This window comes from Capra hircus, chromosome 15, assembly GCF_001704415.2.
Source record: "Capra hircus breed San Clemente chromosome 15, ASM170441v1, whole genome shotgun sequence".
Taxonomy (NCBI): Eukaryota; Metazoa; Chordata; class Mammalia; order Artiodactyla; family Bovidae; genus Capra; species Capra hircus.
Window position 1 is genome coordinate 47868118 of NC_030822.1, and position 23211 is coordinate 47891328.

The following is a 23211-nucleotide window of genomic DNA, read 5'->3' on the forward strand; positions in this document are numbered from 1 at the left end:
TCATCTAGAGATTTTTTAGTTCCTCTTCACTTTCTGCCATAAGGGTGGTGTCATCTGCATATCTGAGGTTATTGATATTTCTCCCGGCAATCTTGATTCCAGCTTATGAGTCTTCCAGCCCAGCGTTTCTCATGATGTACTCTGAGTATAAGTTAAATAAGCAGGGCAACAATATACAGCCTTGACGTACTCCTTTTCCTATTTGGTTCCTCTACCTTTTCTAAATCCAGTTTGAACATCTGGAAGTTCTTGGTTCACGTACTGTTGAAGTATGGCTTGGAAAATTTTGAGCATTATTTTGCTAGCATCTGAGATGAGTGCAACTGTGCAGTAGTTTGAACATTTTTTGGCATTGCTTTTCTTTGGGACTGGAATGAAAACTGACCTTTTCCAGTCCTATGACCACTGCTGAGTTTTCCAAATTTGCTGGCATATTCAGTGCAGCACTTTAACAGCATCGTTTTTAGGATTTAAAACAGCTCAGCTGGTATTCCATCACCTCCACTAGCTTTGTTCGTACTGATGTTTCCTAACACCCACTTGACTTTGCATTCCAGGATGTCTGGCTGTAGGTGAGTGATCACACCATCATGGTTATCTGGTTCTTGAAGATCTTTTTTGCATAGTTCTGTGTATTCTTGCCACCTCTTCTTAATGTCTTCTGCTTCTATTAGGTCCATACCATATCTGTCCTTTATTGTGCCCATCTTTGCATGAAATGTTTGCTTGGTATCTCTAATTTTCCTGAAAAGATCTCTAGTCTTTCCCATTCTATTGTTTTCCTCTATTTCTTTGCATGGATCACTGAGGAAGGCTTTCTTATCTCTCTTTGCTATTCTTCGGAACTCTGCATTCAGATGGGTATAGCTTTCCTTTTCTCCTTTGCCTTTAGCTACTCTTCTTTTCTCAGATATTTCTAAGACAGCCTCAGACAACCATTTCGCCTTTTTGCATTTCTTTTTCTTGGAGATGGTCTTGATCACTGCCTTCTGTACAACGTCACAAACCTCCATCTATAGTTCTTCAGGCATTCTGTTTATCAAATCTATTCCCTTGAATCTATTTGTCACTTCCACAGTATAATCATAAGGGATTTGATTTAGCTTATACTTGTATGGTCTAGTGGTTTTCCCTATTTTCTTCCATTTAAGTCTGAATTTTGCAATAAGGAGTTCATGATCTGAGCCACAGTCAGCTCCCGGTCTTGTTTTTGCTAACTGTATAGAGCTTCTCCATCTTCAGCTGCAAAGAATATAATCAATCTGATTTCAGTATTGACCATCTGGTGACGTCCATGTGTAGAGTTGTCTCTTGTGTTGTCAAAAGAGGGTATTTGCTACAACCAGCGCATTCTCTTGGCAAAACTCTGTTAGCCTTTGCCCTACTTCATTTTGTACTTCAAGGCCAAACTTGCCTGTTACTCCAGGTATCTACTTTTGCATTCCAATCCCCTATGATGAAAAGGACATCTTGTTCTGATGTTAGTTCTAGCAGGCCTTATGGGTCATCCTAGAACCTTTCAACTTCAGTTCTCACATTCTGGTAATTCCAGTTCTACCCCATTCCCTTGTACTTGGATTCTCCCACTCTGATGGGCAAAAGAATTTTCCACAAAGATGGAGATGTTCATTATGTGGACTACCCAATAGGGTATCCACTAGCCATGTGTGGCTACTGAGCACTGAAATGTGGCTAATATGGTTGGGGAACTAACATCTTGATTTACATTTATTTTAATTATTTAAACAACCACAGTTGTCTAGTGGCCACCATATTTGCCAGGGTAGGTAGCCCTTTCCAACTCACATTTTGTTGGAACTGACTCTTAATTTTGGTTTCTGTCTTTGACACTTTTCCTTGAAACATCTTTAGCTGTAAGCTCTGCAGCCTGCTCAAACTCCAGACCCCAAGTGATCAGCTTTCAGTTTCATATCCATAACAAAATATTTCCTCTAAATCTCATGCAAATGTGATTTGATAATAACTTCTGTAGCATATGCTAGTCTATCTTTGTTAAGCCCCACAAGTTCATGTGCTTTGGTTCTCTGCCATTCTTAATCACTGCTATTTTTAAATCTAGTTTTCATAGGAACTACTATCATGAGTTCTTCCCTTGTAAAAACTATATTGCCATCTTCTGTTTAGTTCTTAGTTTTGTATACAGTGGTTGAGGAGTGAGAATTATGGAGTTGAAAAAATATGTAGATGTTTATAACAGTCTATGTAATAAATTCTACTGTGATTGGAAGATACTATTTTTGAATTTATTACATAGACTGTTATAAACATCTACATATCTATTCAACTCCATAAGATAAACTCCCTTTGAGGCTTTCCTGATAGCTCAGTTGGTAAAGAATCCGCCTGTAATGCAGGAGACCCTGGTTCAATTCCTGGGTCAGGAAGATCTGCTGGAGAAGGGATAAACTACCCACTTCAGTATTCTTGGGCTTCCCTTGTGGCTCAGCTGGTAAAGAATCTGTCTGCAGTGCAGGAGACCTGGGTTCGATCCCTGGGCTGGGAAGATCCCCTGGAGAAGGGAAAGGCTACCCACTCCAGTATTCCGGCCTGGAGAATTCCATGGACTGTACAGTCCATGGGGTCGCAAAGAGTCAGACATGACTGAGCAACTCTTACTTTCTCTAAACTCTCTTTGAGTCAACAACATAACTTCTATTTTTTCCCCTAAGGTTCTAATCTGCTGAGATCAAAGGGGATGTTTATTTCTCTTACATATTGTAGACTCTGGAGATCACTGATCATTTTATTTCTTATTTTAGCTAGGAAAAAATAAGGAAACCTGGCCCAAGTAAGCATGATGGACTAAAAGGAGGAAAGTTGTCCTTACTCTTCATTTATGCTTCCCCTAAAACATCTCTTTCTTGGGAAGACAGTAGAATCTTAGTGTAGAAAGGGGCTTCAGAGATCATTTACTCCAAGCTTTCCGAAGATGCCTGAATCTTCTCTATCACAGGTGGGTATGGAACTTTTGCATGAACATTTCCATGGATGTAGAACTAATCATCTTATTAGCAGGCTGCATTTCAAATGGCTATTTTAGCAAGATCTCCATTTTGAACTAAAAGTTTGCTCTTTCTATCCAACTGTCCTTTACTTTAGAGCTGTATAATAATCCCTCCAATACATAAGATGACCTTCAAATATTTAAATAAAGCTATAAACTCCCCTAAATTCCCAGGTTCCCTAAGAATCCTTCAGATTTTATGTATCTGATACATTTTTCTATCCCCTCACAATTCTGCTTACTTTCCTCCACATTTGCTCCAGGTTATGAATGTTCCTCTTCAAATGTGGTGCCCAATTCTCCAGGACAGAATACAAAAAAATTCTGACTTTCCATATAACCAGATGTTAGTCCTCTATAAAAAAATTCTCTTGTGGTTGAAAAAGAGTTCAATACTCCTCCTATAAAAATTAATTAGCTCATTACCTTTTAAAAAGTTTGAGACATCTTCCAATTGTGGAATATTATCTTCCCGGTATCCACAGTATTTAGAAAGCAAAGGTAAGTTTTTGAGATACTCTCTGCAGGCGTGAGTTGGGTAAAGTTTGTTGAGCTCTCGGAACACAGTTCCCCAGGTCTTAATCTCTTCTTCAGTGAATTCAACCCTAGGAATGGGGTCTCCACTAATGAGATAAAGAGAAGAAGTCATTTTGAATTAGCATCCAATAAACAGTAGCATATATTTTGTTTTCTATTTACTGTATGAGCATAATTTATGCCATTTATTTCATTTTTTCAAAGTTTTAAGTTATTTTTATAGTACACTTACTGTTTATAGTTCATAGCCAAATCTGCAAAATACTTTCGTCTTTTACGGTAGACGTTGTCTTTGAAGCCCTAATAATTAAAGAAAAGTTTTTAAATATCCACTCTAAAATATACTTGACAAATGATTTAGAAAACATTTCATTATTATGCAAGTGACTATAAAGAAGGGCTGTATAACTTATTTTGAGCAAGCACTGTTTAGAAGTTCACGATCATTTTAAAGTCAATGTTATATGATAGCTTTATATGATAGTGACTACAAAGATAAAAGATACTATGGATATAAAAATACTACAGTAGCTACAAAAATAAAATAGTTTGAGGAAAAAGAAAAGTACCACCCTAGTTAAAGTACATGGCTGTTTTCCAAGGGCAAGATTTTTTTCTTAATTGTTTGACTACATCTTCAGTTATATTTTCCTATAAAGTAATTAATAACAAAGTAGTAATTACTAATATCTGATATCATGGCAGCTGAATCTAGCCTCAGAGTTTATTGCAAAATGCTGACAAATTAATCACTTGCAGAAGAAAATAATGATAATAAAAACAGACAAAATAGCAACATTAGAATTTATACCTATAAAAGATATTTAATAAAAACAATAGGCAAAATAAGGCATCAAACAGTAAGTCTCAGGAGGAAATAATCCATAATACAAAATTGGAAAGAAAGGGAGGACACCTGAAAGGAAAGAATGAGACTTGTATGTTTAATGTAGATTTACAAGTCCCTACTATGCACCTGGCCTTGTGCTAAGATTCAGAAAAACACAGCACAATCTGGGTCTTCAAGGAGCTTATTTTAACCAATGATTTTGAAGCATATGATAAATGGCTTGTTAGAGACAGGCACAAATACCACTCGAACTCACAAGAGAAACTCGAATCCAAAGTATGTGAAGAGGACAGTGGGGGTAAGGAAAGGGTCCCCGGCATTGACTCCTAAGCTAAGTCTCGGAAGAGGAGCTGAGAGAGCTAGGTGTAGGACAGGAAGCACAGCACCAAGGACAACGCAGAAATAATAGCATGTTGTGCCTGGGAAAACAAACACGATCCGACATTGCGGAAGTCTGGAGAGCGAGCTGGAGCATGGTGAAGACTAGTTATAGGCCTGCTAACAAAGGTCTGTTTGAGAGCCTGGATTTTAGTCTTGGGTTAATTGGAAGCCATTGGGATTTTTTTTTAAATAACAACTTTATCAAGATGTAAAATCACATACCTTAAAATTGACATTTTAAAGTGTATAATTTAGTGGCTTCTAGGATATTGTGCAACCGCCTCCACCATGATTCCAGAACACTTTATCACCCCAAAAGAAACACCCTACTCATTTGCAGACTATTCCCGTTTTCCCTCATCCCCAGCCCTGAAAGCCACTAATCTACTTCCAATTGCTAGGAATGTGCCTGTTCTGGACATTGTATATAAAAGAAATCACACAATATATGGCCTTGTGTGAATGGCTTTTCTTTCACTATGACAGAGATTTCAAAGTTCTTCACCCATGCTGTAGCATGTTGAGTGTTTCACGCTTTTCTATGGCCATTAAAAGGAAAGTGAAGTCGCTCAGTTTGTGACTCCGTGGACTGCAGCATACCAGGCTCCTCTAATGGGATTTTTCAGGCAAGGGTAGTGGAGTGGGTTGCCATTTCCTTCTCCAGAGGATCTTCCCAACCCAGGGATGGAACCCGGGTTGCCCACATTGCAGGCTTTACCATCTGAGCCACCAGGGAAGCCTCATGGCCATTAGTATTTCATTTTGGGGACATACCATGCTTAAGTTATCCATTCATCATGATGGATATTTGGGTTGTTTCTACCTTTTTGCTACTATGAATAATGCTTTCATGAACATCCGTTTACAAGTTTTCACATGGACTTATATTTTCAATTCTCTTAGATCTGTACTTACGCACAAAAGGGGTAATTGTGACACTCAGGCTTTAGATCATTCTTGTGACTATAAGGAGAACAGAATGGAGGTTGCAAGGATGAAGGCAGGGAAACCAGTCAAGGGATATGGTAAGAATAAACAAGGAGCAAATTTAAGAAGTAGTTAGGAGGTGAAAATCAGCACGCCTTGGTAGTAGGTCAGTAAAACTGATTTACATCCTTTTCCCCTTTCCATAAACATGCCCCAGATTTTCTTACCTTTGAATCTTTGCTCATTTTGCAATGAATTGTCATTTCTCTCCATCTCTTTACTGCCCAAATTCTCTAAGGCAAAGTTAACAGGTTGCCTTTCTCTGATCTCTTCAGCTAGAAGTGTTTCCTCCCTTGTGCACATCTCAAAACAGCCTTTGCATGCCACTTAGCACACTTTTCATATTTAAATCTTGTGTGTGTGTTTATATATACCTGATTTACTTTTGCTGCTAGACTGTAAGCTCCCCAAGGGCAGTTATAGGAATTCATTCATTCCAATACTTACTTGATAAGATATTATTATAAATTCACTGATCAGCTGGGAGCTGTCTACAGCAGTACATGGTCACATTTATACAGCTAATGAGTGACAGAAGCTAGATTAAACCCCTGGCCTGTACAACTCTAATGTGGACTTGCTCTTCTCCTCCCCTCCCAGGATCCTAGATGTCCATAAGAAGTCCTAATGCTCCAGACTTAGTAATGCTCCAACTCACACCTGTACTGTATCACATTTTAATAGAAACTGCAGACACAGTCTTAACTGTAGCATAATTCTTGGAAGAGCTCTCAATTTTAAGAATTCCAGACATGGGACAGATGTTTTGGAGCCAATGAAATTGGATGCTCTTCAGTCACTTGGTATCAAGTCCACCAACATGAAGGTCTAATAACACTTCCTGAAACTCAGATTAATCAAGATCCTTATTTAGTCTAGAATAAGCACTTTCTCTAAAAAAGAAAAATAATACCCTTAACATTTTAGTTTGTTTTAAATTATTTTCATGAAAATATTATATTTTTATATTCTATATTTAAAATATTTACAGGATGGTCAGCATCCAGTTCGGATCCATACATCAGAACTCTGTTGGAACAATGGTCCAGGTCAGAAATCTTCTTTGGAAACCAAGGAACAGTTTCCATACCTGCAAAATACAAAAACCACTAACAGTTGAAGAGATCCTCTTAAATTAGGCAATAAGAAAGAAGAAATTAAGGAAGTTACAAACCCATTTGGATGAGATTTTTTATTTTGGCTTGCACTTTGAGGCAAAATGTAAACAAGTAAGTTGCTCTGGTTCTAATAAGTACATCTTTTATTCAAAATTTTTGAATTTAAAAATGTTTTGAGCCTTAACTTCCTAAGTCTTGGAGAAATGATATATTTTAGTCACAGACCAAAAGTTCAAAACAGTGTAAGCTACAACTTTCAGTTTAGTTCAGTCGCTCAGTTGTGTCTGAATCTTTCCAACCCCATGAATTGCAGCAGGCCAGGCCTCCCTGTCCATCACCAACTCCCAGAGTTTACTCAAACTCATGTCCATTGAGTCCATGATGCCATCCAGCCATCTCATCCTCTGTCGTCCCGTTCTCCTCCTGCCCCCAATCCCTCCCAGCCTCAGGGTCTTTCCCAGTGAGTCAACTCTTCGCATGAGGTGGCCAAAGTATTGGAATTTCAGCTTTAGCATCAGTCCTTCCAAAGAACACCCAGGACTGACCTCCTTTAGAATGGACTGGTTGGATCTCCTTGCAGTCCAAAGGGACTCTCAAGAGTCTTCTCCAACACCACAGTTCAAAAGCATCAATTCTTCAGCACTTAGCCTTCTTCACAGTCCAACTCTCACATCCATACATGACCACTGGAAAAACCATAGCCTTGACTAGACGGACCTTTGTTGGCAAAGTGATGTCTCTGCTTTTTAATAGGCTGTCTAGGTTAGTCATAACTTTCCTTCCAAGAAGTAAGCATCTTTTAATTTCATGGCTGTAATCACCATCTGCAGTGATTTTGGAGCCAAGAAAAATAGTCTGACACTGTTTCCACTGTTTCCCCATCTATTTCCCATGAAGTGATGGGACCAGATGCCATGATCTTCATTTTCTGAATGCTGAGCTTTAAGCCAACTTTTTCACTCTCCTCTTTCACTTTCATCAAGAGGCTCTTTAGTTCCTCTTCACTTTCTGCCATAAGGGTGGTGTCATCTGCATATCTAAGGTTTTTGATATTTCTCCCAGCAATCTTGATTCTAGCTTGCACCTCCTCCAGCCCAGCGTTTCTCATGATGTGCTCTGCATATAAGTTAAATAAGCAGGGTGACAATATACAGCCTTGACGTACTCCTTTTCCTATTTGGAACCAGTCTGTTGTTCCATGTCCAGTTCTAACTGTTGCTTCCTGACCTGCATATACTTTTCTCAAGAGGCAGATTAGGTGGTCTGGCATTCCCATCTCTTTCAGAATTTTCCACAGTTTATTGTGATCCACACAGTCAAAGGCTTTGGCATAGCTACAACTTTAGCTGTCTTTAAAAAGTAGATAAGGGGGAGGGAGGGAAAGATGGTGGAGGAATAGGACGGGAAGACCACTTTCTCCCTCACAAATTCCTCAAAAGAACATTTCAACGCCGAGCAAACTCCACAAAACAACTTCTGTAGGCTGGCAGAGGACATCAGGCAACCAGAAAAGCAGACCATTGTCTTCAAAAACAGGTAGGAAAAAATATAAAAGACGAGAAAGGAGACAAAGGAGGTGGGGAGGGAGCTCCGTCCCGGGAAGGGAAGCCAGTCCCGGGAAGGGAATTTTAAGAAGAGAGGTTTCCAAACACCAGGAAACACTCTCCCTGCCGAGTCTGCGGCGAGCCTTGGAAACACAGAGGGCAACATGACAGGAAGGAAAAACAGATAAATAGTTAAAACCAACAGATTACAAGCCCAACGGTAACTCCCCCAGCGGAAAAGCAGCACAGACGCCTGCATCCGCCATTGGGAAGTGGGGGCAGGGCAGGGACGCGCGGGAGGTGCGGGCTGCAAGTGCTTTGTAAGAATCGGGCAGGAATGCCCCACACGCAACCAGAACGATCTAACTTGAGCTAGCAAACCAGACTGTGGGATAGCTACCACCGAAAAGCTCGAACATAAGACACCGCCAGGACCGAGTACAGAACAAAGGACGGAACGGAAAAAGCCGGCTGCAGACCATCCCCTGCCGGGGACAGGCAGCCAGAGCCGTAAGGACTGGAAAGGGGCAATTGCAGACCCGAAGAGACTTGACTTACCTAACTGCAAGCAGGCTCCTTTGCTAAGACTTCTGGGGGTGCTGGACAGTCACAATCTGCCTCACAGGGTGCGCCAGCGGACCACCCAGAAAGCTGAGAAGCAGCGGCAGAAAAGGTGACAAGCCGCGGCGATCGCGCTCGCCAAACTCCTGAGCTACTCGGACCTGGGAAGGGCACAAAGCGCAGTCCCAGCCAAATTTGTGCCTCTGAGGGCTGCCTGAGTGCCGAACCTGAGCGGCCTGGACCGGGGAAGTGCACGCAGCCTAGGGCCGGCCCCAGACTGTTCCCGGCTAAGCATCGTAGAGCCGGAGCGGTTTGTGCGCCGCGAGAAAGGACAGGTCAAGCGGGGCTGAGATACTGTGTGCACACGACAGTGCTATTTGTTTGCAGCATCCCCCCTCCCCACAGCGCGACTGAACTAGTGAGCCTAAAAAACCAGCAAACAGAAGAAGTTAAACAGAGGGAACCACCTTGGAAGTGATCCCACATGGCCCATAACATCAGAGAAGGGCCAGATATATTTTTACTATTTTTAAAATCATTCCTTTTTTTTTTTTCTTGCCTTTTTTTCTTTTTTCTTTTTTTTTCTAACTTTTTTAATTGTTAAGTCTTCTATTTCTCCTCTAATTTTTATTTCTATAACCTATTATTACTATTTTTTAAAAAAAGACTTTTTTTTTTTTTAAGGCAAACACCATATATAGTCTTTGGATGGTTGTTGGTGGGTTTTTTTTTGTTTGTTTGTTTGTTTTTTAATAATTCTTTTCTTTTTCTTTCTTCCTTTTTCCTTCTGCTTTTCTTTAATATTGTATCTTTGAAAATCCAACCTCTACTCTAGATTTTTAATCTTTGCTCTTAGGTTTTTGTTGTCAATTTTGTACATTTAAAAACCCAAACTTCACTACCCAAGTTTACCTGAGAGCGAGATTACTGGCTTGACCACTCTCTCCTCCTCTGGACTCTCCTTTTTCTCCACCAGGTGGCCTCTGTCTCTTTTCTCCCCCATCTCTTCTCTATCCAACTCTGTGAATCTCTGTGTGTTCCAGACGGTGGAGAACACCTAAGGAACTGGTTACTGGCAGGATTTGTCTCCCTCCTACTCATTCCTCTCTCTTATCCTCCTGGTCACCTCTGTCTACTTCCTCCCTCTCCTCTTCCCCGTATAACTCTGTAAATAACTCTGAGCGGTCCAGACTATAGAGCGCACATAAGGAAGTGACTACTGGCTAGCTTGCTCTGTCCTCTTTTGATCTCACCGCATCTCGTTCCAGTTACCTCTAACTACCCCCTCCATCTTCTCTTCTCCTTGTAACTCAGTGAACCTCTCTGAGTGTCCCTCAATGTGGAGAAACTTTTCATCTTTAACCTAGATGTTTTATCATTGGTGCTGTATAGATGGAGAAGTCTAGAGGCTACTGTAAAAATAAAACTGAAAACCAGAAGCAGGGGGCTTAAATCCAAAGCCTGAAAACATTAGAGAACTCTTGAATTCAGGGAACATTAAGCAATAGGAGCTCATCAAATGCCTTCATACCTACACCAAAACCAAGCTCCACCCAAGGGCCAACAAGTTCCAAAACAAGACATGCCATGCAAATTCTCCAGCAACACAGGAACACTCCCCTGAGCTTCAATATACAGGCAGCTCAAAATTATCCCCAAACCTTTGATGTCTCATAACCCATTACGGGTCACTCCACTGCACTCCAGAGAGAAGAAACCCAGCTCCACCCACCAGAACTCCAACACAAGCCTCCCAAACCAGGAAACCTTGACAAGCCACTGATAGAACCCCACCCACAGTGAGGAAGCTCCATAATAAAGAGAACTCCACAAATTACCAGAATATAAAAAGGCCACCCCAAACGCAGCAATATAACCAAGATGAAGAGACAGAGGAATACTCAGCAGGTAAAGGAACAGGAGAGTTGCCCACCAAACCAAACAAAAGAGGAAGAAGTAGGGAATCTACCTTCGAAGGAATTTCGAATATTGATAGTGAAAATGATCCAAAATCTTGAAATCAAAATGGAATCACAGATAAATAGCCTAGAGACAAGGATTGAGAAGATGCAAGAAAGGTTTAACAAGGACCTAGAAGAAATAAAAAAGAGTCAAAATATAGTGAATAATGCAATAAATGAGATCAGAAACACTTTGGAGGCAACAAATAGTAGAATAACGGAGGCAGAAGATAGGATTAGTGAAATAGAAGATAGAATGGTAGAAATAAATGAATCAGAGAGGAAACAAGAAAAACGAATTAAAAGAAACGAGGACAATCTCAGAGACCTCCAGGACAATATGAAACGCTCCAACATTCGAATTATAGGAGTCCCAGAAGAAGAAGACAGAAAGAAAGATCATGAGAAAATCCTTGAGGAGATAATAGTTGAAAACTTCCCTAAAATGGGAAGGAAATAATCACCCAAGTCCAAGAAACACAGAGAGTTCCAAATAGGATAAACCCAAGGCGAAACACCCCAAGACACATATTCATCAAATTAACAAAGATCAAACACAAAGAACAAATATTAAAAGCAGCAAGGGAAAAACAACAAATAACACACAAGGGGATTCCCATAAGGATAACAGCTGATCTTTCAATAGAAACTCTTCAGGCCAGGAGGGAATAGCAAGACATACTTAAAGTGATGAAAGACAATAACCTACAGCCCAGATTACTGTACCCAGCAAGGATCTCATTCAAATACGAACGAGAAATCAAAAGCTTTACAGACAAGCAAAAGCTGAGAGAATTCAGCACCACCAAACCAGCTCTCCAACAAATTCTAAAGGATATTCTCTAGACAGGAAACACTAAAAGGGTGTATAAACCCGAACCCAAAACAATAAAGTAAATGGTAACGGGATCATACTTATCAATAATTACCTTAAACGTAAATGGGTTGAACGCCCCAACCAAAAGGCAAAGACTGGCCGAATGGATACAAAAACAAGACCCCTCTATTTGCTGCTTACAAGAGACCCACCTCAAAACAAGGGACACATACAGACTGAAAGTGAAGGGCTGGAAAAAGATATACCACGCAAATAGAGACCAAAAGAAAGCAGTAGTGGCAATACTCATATCCGACAAAATAGACTTTAAAACAAAGGCTGTGAAAAGAGACAAAGAAGGCCACTACATAATGATCAAAGGAACAATCCAAGAAGAAGATATAACAATTATAAATATATATGCACCCAATATAGGAGCACCGCAATATGTAAGACAAATGCTAACAAGTATGAAAGGGGAAATCAACAATAACACAATAATAGTGGGAGACTTTAATACCCCACTCACACCTATGGACAGATCAACTAAACAGAAAATTAACAGAGAAACGCAAACTTTAAATGATACATTAGATCAGTTAGACCTAATTGATATCTATAGGACATTTCACCCCAAAACAATGAATTTCACCTTTTTTTCAAGTGCTCATGGAACCTTCTCCAGGATAGATCACATCCTGGGCCATAAATCTAAACTTGATAAATTCAAAAAAATCCAAATCATTCCAAGCATCTTTTCTGACCATAATGCATTAAGATTATATCTCAATTACAGGAGAAAAACTATTAAAAATTCCAACATATGAAGGTTGAACAACTCACTTCTGAATAACCAACAAATCACAGAAGAAATCAAAAAAGAAATCAAAATATGCATAGAAACTAATGAAAATGAAAACACAACAACCCAAAACCTGTGGGACACTATAAAAGCAGTGCTAAGAGGAAAGTTCATAGCAATACAGGCATACCTCAAGAAACAAGAAAAAAGTCAAATAAATAACCTAACTCTGCAACTAAAGCAACTAGAAAAGGAAGAATTGGAGAACCCCAGAGTTAGTAGAAGGAAAGAAATCTTAAAAATTAGGGCAGAAATAAATGCAAAAGAAACAAAAGAGACCATAGCAAAAATCAACAAAGCCAAAAGCTGGTTCTTTGAAAGGATAAATAAAATTGACAAACCATTAGCCAGACTCATCAAGAAGCAAAGAGAGAAAAATCAAATCAATAAAATTAGAAATGAAAATGGAGAGATCACAACAGACAACACAGAAATACAAAGGATCATAAGAGACTACTATCAGCAGTTGTACGCCAATAAAACGGACAACGTGGAAGAAATGGACAAATTCTTAGAAAAGTACAATTTTCCAAAACTGAACCAGGAAGAAATAGAAAATCTTAACAGACCCATCACAAGCATGGAAATTGAAACTGTAATCAGAAATCTTCCAGCAAACAAAAGCCCAGGTCCAGACGGCTTCACAGCTGAATTCTACCAAAAATTTAGAGAAGAGCTAACACCTATCCTCCTCAAACTCTTCCAGAAAATTGCAGAGGAAGGTAAACTTCCAAACTCATTCTATGAGGCCACCATCACCCTAATACCAAAACCTGACAAAGATGTCACAAAAAAAGAAAACTACAGGCCAATATCACTGATGAACATAGATGCAAAAATCCTCAACAAAATTCTAGCAATCAGAATCCAACAACACATTAAAAAGATCATACACCATGACCAAGTGGGCTTTATCCCAGGGATGCAAGGATTCTTCAATATCCGCAAATCAATCAATGTAATTCACCACATTAACAAATTGAAAAATAAAAACCATATGATTATCTCAATAGATGCAGAGAAGGCCTTTGACAAAATTCAACATCCATTTATGATAAAAACTCTCCAGAAAGCAGGAATAGAAGGAACATACCTCAACATAATAAAAGCTATATATGACAAACCCACAGCAAACATTATCCTCAATGGTGAAAAATTGAAAGCATTTCCCCTAAAGTCAGGAACAAGACAAGGGTGTCCACTTTCACCGCTACTATTCAACATAGTTCTGGAAGTTTTGGCCACAGCAGTCAGAGCAGAAAAAGAAATAAAAGGAATCCAAATTGGAAAAGAAGAAGTAAAACTCTCACTGTTTGCAGATGACATGATCCTCTACATAGAAAACCCTAAAGACTCCACCAGAAAATTACTAGAGCTCATCAATGAATATAGTAAAGCTGCAGGATATAAAATCAACACACAGAAATCCCTTGCATTCCTATACACGAATAATGAGAAAGTAGAAAAAGAAATTAAGGAAACAATTCTATTCACCATTGCAACGAAAAGAATAAAATACTTAGGAATATATCTACCTAAAGAAACTAAAGACCTATATATAGAAAACTATAAAACACTGATGAAAGAAATCAAAGAGGACACTAATAGATGGAGAAATATACCATGTTCATGGATCGGAAGGATCAATATAGTGAAAATGAGTATACTACCCAAAGCAATTTACAAATTCAATGCAATCCCTATCAAGCTACCAGCAATATTTTTCACAGAACTAGAACAAATAATTTCAAGATCTGTATGGAAATACAAAAAACCTCGAATAGCCAAAGCAATCTTGAGAAATAAGAATGGAACTGGAGGAATCAACCTGCCTGACTTCAGGCTCTACTACAAAGCCACAGTCATCAAGACAGTATGGTACTGGCACAAAGACAGACATATAGATCAATGGAACAAAATAGAAAGCCCAGAGATAAATCCACACACGTATGGACACCTTATCTTTGACAAAGGAGGCAAGAATATACAATGGAGTAAAGACAATCTCTTTAACAAGTGGTGCTGGGAAAACTGGTCAACCACTTGTAAAAGAATGAAACTAGATCACTTTCTAACACCGCACACAAAAATAAACTCAAAATGGATTAAAGATCTAAATGTAAGATCAGAAACTATAAAACTCCTAGAGGAGAACATAGGCAAAACACTCTCAGACATAAATCACAGCAGGATCCTCTATGATCCACCTCCCAGAATTCTGGAAATAAAAGCAAAAATAAACAAATGGGATCTAATTAAAATTAAAAGCTTCTGCACAACAAAGGAAAATATAAGCAAGGTGAAAAGACAGCCTTCTGAATGGGAGAAAATAATAGCAAATGAAGCAACTGACAAACAACTAATCTCAAAAATATACAAGCAACTTATGCAGCTCAATTCCAGAAAAATAAACGACCCAATCAAAAAATGGGCCAAAGAACTCAATAGACATTTCTCCAAAGAAGACATACGGATGGCTAACAAACACATGAAAAGATGCTCAACATCACTCATTATTAGAGAAATGCAAATCAAAACCACAATGAGGTACCACTTCACACCAGTCAGAATGGCTGCTATCCAAAAATCTGCAAGCAATAAATGCTGGAGAGGGTGTGGAGAAAAGGGAACCCTCCTACACTGTTGGTAGGAATGCAAACTAGTACAGCCACTATGGAGAACAGTGTGGAGATTCCTTAAAAAATTGCAAATAGAACTACCTTATGACCCAGCAATCCCACTGCTAGGCATACACACCGAGGAAACCAGAATTGAAAGAGACACATGTACCCCAATGTTCATTGCAGCACTGTTTATAATAGCCAGGACATGGAAACAACTTAGATGTCCATCAGCAGATGAATGGATAAGAAAGCTGTGGTACATATACACAATGGAGTATTACTCAGCCGTTAAAAAGAATTCATTTGAATCAGTTCTGATGAGATGGATGAAACTGGAGCTTATTATACAGAGTGAAGTAAGCCAGAAAGAAAAACACCAATACAGTATACTAACACATATATATGGAACTTAGGAAGATGGCAATGACGACCCTGTATGCAAGACAGGAAAAAAGACACAGATGTGTATAACGGACTTTTGGACTCAGAGGGGGAGGGAGAGGGTGGGATGATTTGGGAGAATGGCATTCTAACATGTATACTATCATGTAAGAATTGAATCGCCAGTCTATGTCTGATGCAGGATACAGCATGCTTGGGGCTGGTGCATGGGGATGACCCAGAGAGATGTTATGGGGAGGGAGGTGGGAGGGGGGTTCATGTTTGGGAATGCATGTAAGAATTAAAGATTTTAAAATTTTAAAAATAAAAAACTAAAAAAATAATAATAATAATAAATAAAAAAGAAAAAAAATTATGTCAAATGCACTTTTAATTGGCCTTTCAATATTTAAAGTTCCAATAGCTAAAATATTTAAATACAAAAAGAAAATTCTCCTGTTTTGTTTCTTATTTCTGCCATTCATTGTCTTTAATTCTAAATAAGGAGCTATAGACATCTTGGAAAAAAAAAAGTAGATAAGGATGAACTCTACAGATTAAGGTGCAAATTTATTAAAAACTCTGAATGTTTTTAAATTTAAATGTTTAAAACTCTGAATGTCTTTAAATTTAAATGCTTTTAAATTATTAAAAACTCTGAATGTGTGGCTTAGCTGTTAAAAAAATCTGCCTTTAATGCAGGACACCTGGGTTTGATACCTGGGTTCGGAAGATCCCCTGGAGAAGGAAAAGGCTATCCACTTCAGTATTCTGACCTGGAGAATTCCATGGACTGTATAGTCCATGGGGTCGCAAAGAGTTGGACACAAGAAACTTTCACTTTCACTGAATGTTTATTTTTGTTGATTAAGAGTATCCTAGATATCACATATGTCTTTGCCACTTTGATCTTCTTGCCATCCCTCATACATACAAGCCTTCCTAAAGCTCTTCTCCCTGGAATAACTGTTCCACTCCCAGTCCTGCTCCACCTCATCGTTCAATTTTCCTGAGAATATCCTTCTCCTTCAAGACCCAAATCAAATGAGCCTTCCCTGACCCTGTAGGTGGCGCTAATTCTCTATCTTCTAGGTTCCCGGGACTATGATTCTAATTCTTCAAAAGCTTTTACTATGTTTTATTGTAATGAAACCGTATATGGCTGTCTTACAGAAAAGAACTGGAATGACTCCAGGGTACGATTATTTTTTTATATCCCCATTTCTTAGTAGAAATATCTGACACAAGCTGCTGTTCCCTAAATATCAACTGAACAATTTAGCCACTATAAGACTCATCATTTTATAGACGAGGTAACCAAGGTCCAGGGCTTCCCAAGTAAATAATCTGCCTGCCAATGCAAGGAACACAGGTTCGATCCCTGGGTCAGGAAGATCCCCTGGAGAAGAGAATGGCAACCCACTCCAGTATTCTTGCCTGGAGAATCCCATGAACAGAGGAGCCTGGCGGGCTATAGTCCTTGGGGTCACAAATAGCTGGACATGACTGAAGTGACTTAGCACACATAGGCATACAAACACATAACAGATGACTACCAGCACTTATTACATCCCCAATCTTGTAACATAATCTGAAGGGATTATTTAAAATTGAGGACCATATACAAAAATGACTGATTTATTTGCTTGTGTTTTGCCCTAGGTAAACTACAAGGATTTTTTCACAGTAGAGATTTTAGACTATATCCTTGCTATCTGAGCATCCAAAAACTTAGAGGGCTTTACTGCTTTTCCATTTGGTTTTGGTGGAAGTGAGGGCAAGGAAGAATGTTGTATTTCACATATAAAGTATTTCATATCATAGTTGTCAGTAATTGTCAACAGTTTCAGCAGATTTAAATATCCATTTAATATCTGCTAAGAATCTGCGCTGTAAGAGTTATTAAGTGCTCAGAGATTGTGAATTTGAGATTTGTGAAACCAAGAAATGCCTGACAATTTAAAAATTGAGATAACTAAATGGATTTCTAACTATTCTGAATTCTTTATTATACTCAAGGTTTCCTTTTCACTTCTCTCACCTTTGATAAAGTGTTGCTTTATAATTTTTCTTTACCACCTTGAGCAGTTACATTTTGTATTTCTTTATTATCAGATTGTAAGCAATTTGAAGAGACAGTGTTTGGGTTTTACTTTCATGCCTTTAAGATAAACATAAGATCAGACACATATATTATGCACTTAATCATCTGAGTAGCATTTTCACCTTTCAACTTACTGTCTTCCTTCACAGTAAAATTATCTGGTAGATTCACAGAGAGAATATTAGAATGAGACTTCAACAGATGAAAAATATCATTCAGTTGTTCTCTACTGATATCACAGTCAACAAAAATCTCAAATTCTGAGCTTCTTCTCTTTGATTTTCGGGACTCGATGTGTAACAGGTTCACATGCTTCTCCTGTGGAAAGAAGAAGGTGAAGAGTATCCATGGCTGCCGCAAATGGTTATAGTCTCTGAGCGAACTGCTTTCATTACCGCTGAAAATCAATCTCATCATTTGTCACGGTAGCCAGCGGGGGGAAAAGTCCATTTTCAGTCCTGCCAGCAGCAAAACAATTCCTCCTAAATGTTAGGTACTTTTTTTTTAAGTTTGAAAAATTCATCACACCCTCCAGAAACCAATAAATGAAATGAACACCCACTAGGGAGTCCCCCAGATTTCCACAACTGATTGGTATTCAAATCGAAAGACCTAGTCTTCTAGATGAAAAGAACTCTTTGAAAATTCTCACAAATAAAGGCTAGCTTTTTGAAAAAGTTATCTTAGTGTCTAGTCCTTCAGAAAGAAAAGTTTCCTTTGAAAAAATCCATTTACTAAAACTAGATGAACAGCTTGAACACAAAATGTTGAATACCTCCAATCTCCTAGGCTACAAACTCAAGCAACAAGCTGAATCAGATTGCTTCTTCTGATGTCTTCCCATGCCAGCCTGAGCTATGGGTGCCATATGCGTAAACCTGCTAGGGGAGGGTATCTTCTGTTACCAGTTTGGGTGGTGAGGGAAAACCCTGGTGACATAATCATGAAACATAAGAACCAATCATCCAACATCTAAAAAATGAGAAAGAGTAGATGCTCTCCAATACTAACATGTCGAATCTAAATTAACTTCATGAACACCTGTATAGCCAGGTAAGGGCGGTGAAGCATACGAAGAAAGACAAGACATACAAGAAGTTGACAATCTAGTTGGCTAATACATGAAAGACTAAGTGTGTGTGTGTGTGTGTGTGTGTGTGTGTGTGTGTGTGTGTGTTCAGTCGTGTCCAACTTTTTGTGGCTCTGTGGACTGTAGCCCGCCAGGATCCTCCTCTGTCCACGGAATTTTCCAGGCAAGAATACTGGAGTGGGTTGCCATTTCCTACTCCAGAGGATCTTCCCCACCCAGGGATCAAACCTTCATTTCTTGTGTCTCCTGCATCAGCAAGTGGATTCTTTACCACTAGCACCACCTAGGGAGCCTGAAAGACTTAAGAAAATACAAATAGTTTGGCTTCAGGTGCAGAAGATGTTCCACAAAGGGAAAAAGCATCATGAGCTAGAGAAAGTAGAAGCTTCTACGAAGTAGATAGGAACTGAGGTGAGTCTTAATAAACAGAAGGGGAGAAGTGGGATTCCAAACAAGAGGGACTTGTATGAGTAAAAGTAGGGATGAGATAATTATCAGGGAACATGAACTTGATAAATAACAATAGAGAGTGAGTGTCAGGGATGTTGGGAACTGGAATAGGCAGGGTTCATCCTGGAATGTAGAATCTATCATGGAACCAACAGAAGAAAGTGAGCTACAAATACTGGAGCTGATCAGGAACAAAGGAGAGTTTCAGTGAATCTATTTCTTATGACTTTTATAATTAGAAATATTTTTTGAATGATTACTTGAACAAATGTAAAGCTATACATTATGTTTTTGGAGAAAAAGACACAAAATGTCATTTCTTCCTAAATCAATCTAAAATTGAGTGCTATTAAAATCAAAATATTGATGGAATGTGGCAAGGAAATATAATCAAATAATTTAAAAGTCCATCCAGGAGAAAAATTTAGTCAAGAAGATCCAAGAAAATTCCAGTAAAGTTAAAGCAATAAGTGAGACATTCCCTATCAGATATTTCAATTACAGAAAGAGAGGCACAGAGAGGTTAAGCAGTTTACCCAAAGGCACACAGTTAGTAAGTGTTCAAGCTGGAATTCAAAGTCAGGCTGTCCAAATCCATAGTCTATGCCCTTAAACACTACGTTGTAATCTTGTACTAGGTACATAAAGAAATAAAAAGTCAGAATAATGGATAATATGGCTTTTCTCTGAGCAAGACTTACATAATCTTAATAATGAAAACACTAAAGACTGATATAGCCAAAAATTGGGGCATAACTACTCTGGGAAGGTGGGGGAAAGGGGAGTTGAGGAGGCCTCTAGAAAGGGAGTTGTGCCAAGGAAGCTAAATGTTTACTTCTATCGGAGAAAACCAATAGGTAATATCTACAAACGGAAAAATCAAGAAATAGCAGCAGAATACACATACTGTTTATAAATGTAGAAGTTAATACCATACAATATAGTTAAAAGAGTTGAAAATGGTTGCCCCCTATAGGTTGAAAAAGTGAAGAAAGAGAAGTCAAACCTGGGTCTCCTGCAGTGCAGACAGATTCTTTACCATCTGAGCCACCAGCGAAGCTCAGTGGATAGGAATCTGCCAGCTAATGCAGAGGTCACGAGTTCACTCCCTGGGTCAGTAAGATCCCCTGGGGAAGGGAAAGGCAACCCATGCCAGTATCCTTGCCTGGGAGAGGAGCCTGGCAGGCTACAGTGCATGGGGTCACAGAAGAGTCAAACACAACTTAGTGACTAGACAACAACAATCATTTCTCTACTAACATAACTGTTCAGTGTTTGTCTTCTGCACTGGACTGTGTACACTGGGAGGACGGGCACTGGGTCTGCTCTGCTCCCGCCCACATCTCTGTATCCAGCGGGGCACTGTGCCCTTAGTGAAGTGAAGTCGCTCAGTTGTGTCCAACTCTTCGCAACCCCATGGACTGTAGCCTACCAGGCTCCTCTGTCCATGGGATTTTCCAGGCAATAGTACTGAAGTGGATTGCCATTTCCTTCTCCAGAGGATCTTCCCGATCCAGGGATCAAACCCGGGTCTCCCACATTGTAGACAGACGCTTTACCGTCTGAGCCACCAGGGGGGAAGTACCGTGCCCTTCAGTTCAGTTCAGTTCAGTCGCTCGGTCGTGTCCAAGTCTTTGCAACCCCATGAATCACAACTGGCACTCAGTAAGCACTCGTGTTCTGACTGGCTGACCCAATTTCTTTAAGACAGATTTATGAAAGTAAAACTACTGGGCCGAAATGTGTGAACACTTTCAGACTCACAATACATATTGCCAGGTTGTTTCCCTACACATCACAGCAATTTTCCTTCACATCAAAGGTGTAGTTAAGTGCCAAATGCACTGAAGCTTTGACAGTAAGGAGTAGTATAATTGTAGAATCTTTGCTATTTTGCTGTATAAAAATATAATTTAACATATTCATATCAATGATATCATTAAAATCTGAATATTTATTTAGCTAAAATTAAAATTTGCTTCTTCAAAATCTATGAAGTAAATCTTTCTTTCTGCACTTCTTTATTACTTAAATAATAAATTATTTCTATAAATTGTTTGTATCCCTTGCCCACCTGATAGAACTGAGCAGTATTTTAGAAACTTAAATGCTTAAAACATTTCTGTAGTCCACCAATGACAAATTTACAAATAATCTTATAGATCCATTTCATAAAAGTTTTATACAAAAATATGGAGAGTATTTACCTGGAAGATTTTCAGTGCTTTTATAAGTCCTCCAACTTCATTTTTTAAGGAAAAAATAAGGGTTGCTCTTTCCCTTTCGAAGGAATGGTCTTTGTTTTCCTTATTGTCTTCAATCATGATCAGTTTGGTGTACTTCTCTAAAAACAAAGTATGAAAATAGAAAGATCTAAAAAAGAAAGTTATGCGATGTAGGCAATGTTTGATAATACAGATATTTGAAACTCAGACAATATTTGATAACATTAACCAAGTTTTAGTTTCTTCACCTATAAAACATGAGTGTACAGATATACTTTGCAAGGCCATAATGAGACCAAAATAAGCTAAAAGATTGCCTAGCATAGTACTTAGAATATAATAGGCATACAATACTTGTTAGTAGTTTCCTTCTCTTTTTTTTCCTAATCCAGTGCTTTTGGGGTATGACTCAAGCCCATGGGCTTCTTGCAGTCGTCCTGACTGTTGTGGTCTGAACTGAGCACTCTTCCTCTATGAGAACCTACCTCCTCTCCCCCTACAATTTTAGCACTTTGTTAAACTGGATCTTTCTTGTTTTTTTAGTGTCAGATGTACAACTTAGTGATTCAGTGTTTTCATAGATTATATTCCATTTAAAATTATCATAAAATACTGATATATTCTCTGTGCTGTATAATATATATATCCTTGTAGCTTATTTATTTTATAGGTAATAACTTTTACTGTTAATCTCCTATGCTATTTTGCCCCTTTCCTCCTCTACTCTCCCACTGGTAACCACCAGCTGTTCTCTATATCTGTAAGTCTGTTTCTGTTATTTTCATTTACTTGTTTCATATTTTAGATTTCACATGTAAGTGATAATATACAGGATTTGTCTTTCTCTGACTTATTTCAGTAAGCATCATACCCTTGGGGTCCATCCATATTGCTGCCAATGGCAGACTTTCATTCTTTTTATGGCTAATATTCCATTGCGTGTGTATACATATTTATATATTGTTGTTGTTCAGCCACTAAATCATGTCCAGCTCTCACAAGGCTCCTCTGTCCTTCACTATCTCCCGGAGTTTACTCAAATTCATGTCCATTGAATGGGTGATGCCATCCAACTATCTCGTCCTCTGCTGCCCCCTTCTTTTGCATTCAATCATATATATATGTCTCTGTATCTTGGCTATTATAAATAATGCTACTGTGAATATTGGGGTGCGTGTATCTTTTCAAAGTAGTGTTTTCATTTTCTTTGAGTGTAAGCCCAAGAGGAATTTCTGGATCACATAGTAGTTCTATTTTTAGTTTTTTGAGGCACTTCCATACTGTTTTCCATTGTGGCTGCACCAATTTCCATTCCCACCAGCAAAGCAGAAGGGTTACCTTTTCTCCACATCTCACCATTTGTTAATTGTAGTTATACTGGGTCTTGAATGGCTTTCCTCAAAAGTGTCACTCATACATGGCTTCTAAAAAGAGAGCAAACTCCTTCAGAACAGGGATAGGGCCTTTTATTTCTTTTGTAAATTCAAGAGTCTGGACAGCTCTGGACACAGGTGGACTAGATGGATAACTGCTAGCCCAGAGAATTCTGGTTCCAGGTAAGTATGTGCTTTCTCTCTGACTATGGAACCCCCTAGGCCATGAGCCCTGAAGCCATTTTAGTATTGGCCTACAAGTGCCATATGATTACAAATACAACTGTGTGTATATGTGTTGGGGAAGGTGAGAATAGTATA

General features: G+C 38.9%; 1 protein-coding gene across 2 annotated transcripts in view; it reads right to left on the minus strand.

Annotated features, from left to right (window-relative positions):
* TPH1 (tryptophan hydroxylase 1) overlaps positions 1 to 23211 on the minus strand; it is a 36964-nt gene that overhangs the window by 7976 nt on the left and 5777 nt on the right. Inside the window, exons 3-8 of one of the 2 annotated variants that reach the window (XM_005689574.3) lie at positions 22874 to 22941; positions 21500 to 21636; positions 17887 to 18070; positions 6770 to 6870; positions 3795 to 3862; positions 3452 to 3648 (exon numbers count right to left, since the gene is read on the minus strand). In XM_005689574.3, the coding sequence (XP_005689631.2) occupies positions 3452 to 3648; positions 3795 to 3862; positions 6770 to 6870; positions 17887 to 18070; positions 21500 to 21616 (667 nt within the window). In that variant the 5' untranslated portion in view covers positions 21617 to 21636; positions 22874 to 22941. The remainder of the gene's footprint in view (positions 1 to 3451; positions 3649 to 3794; positions 3863 to 6769; positions 6871 to 17886; positions 18071 to 21499; positions 21637 to 22873; positions 22942 to 23211) is intronic. The other variant, XM_005689575.3, reaches the window with a different exon arrangement.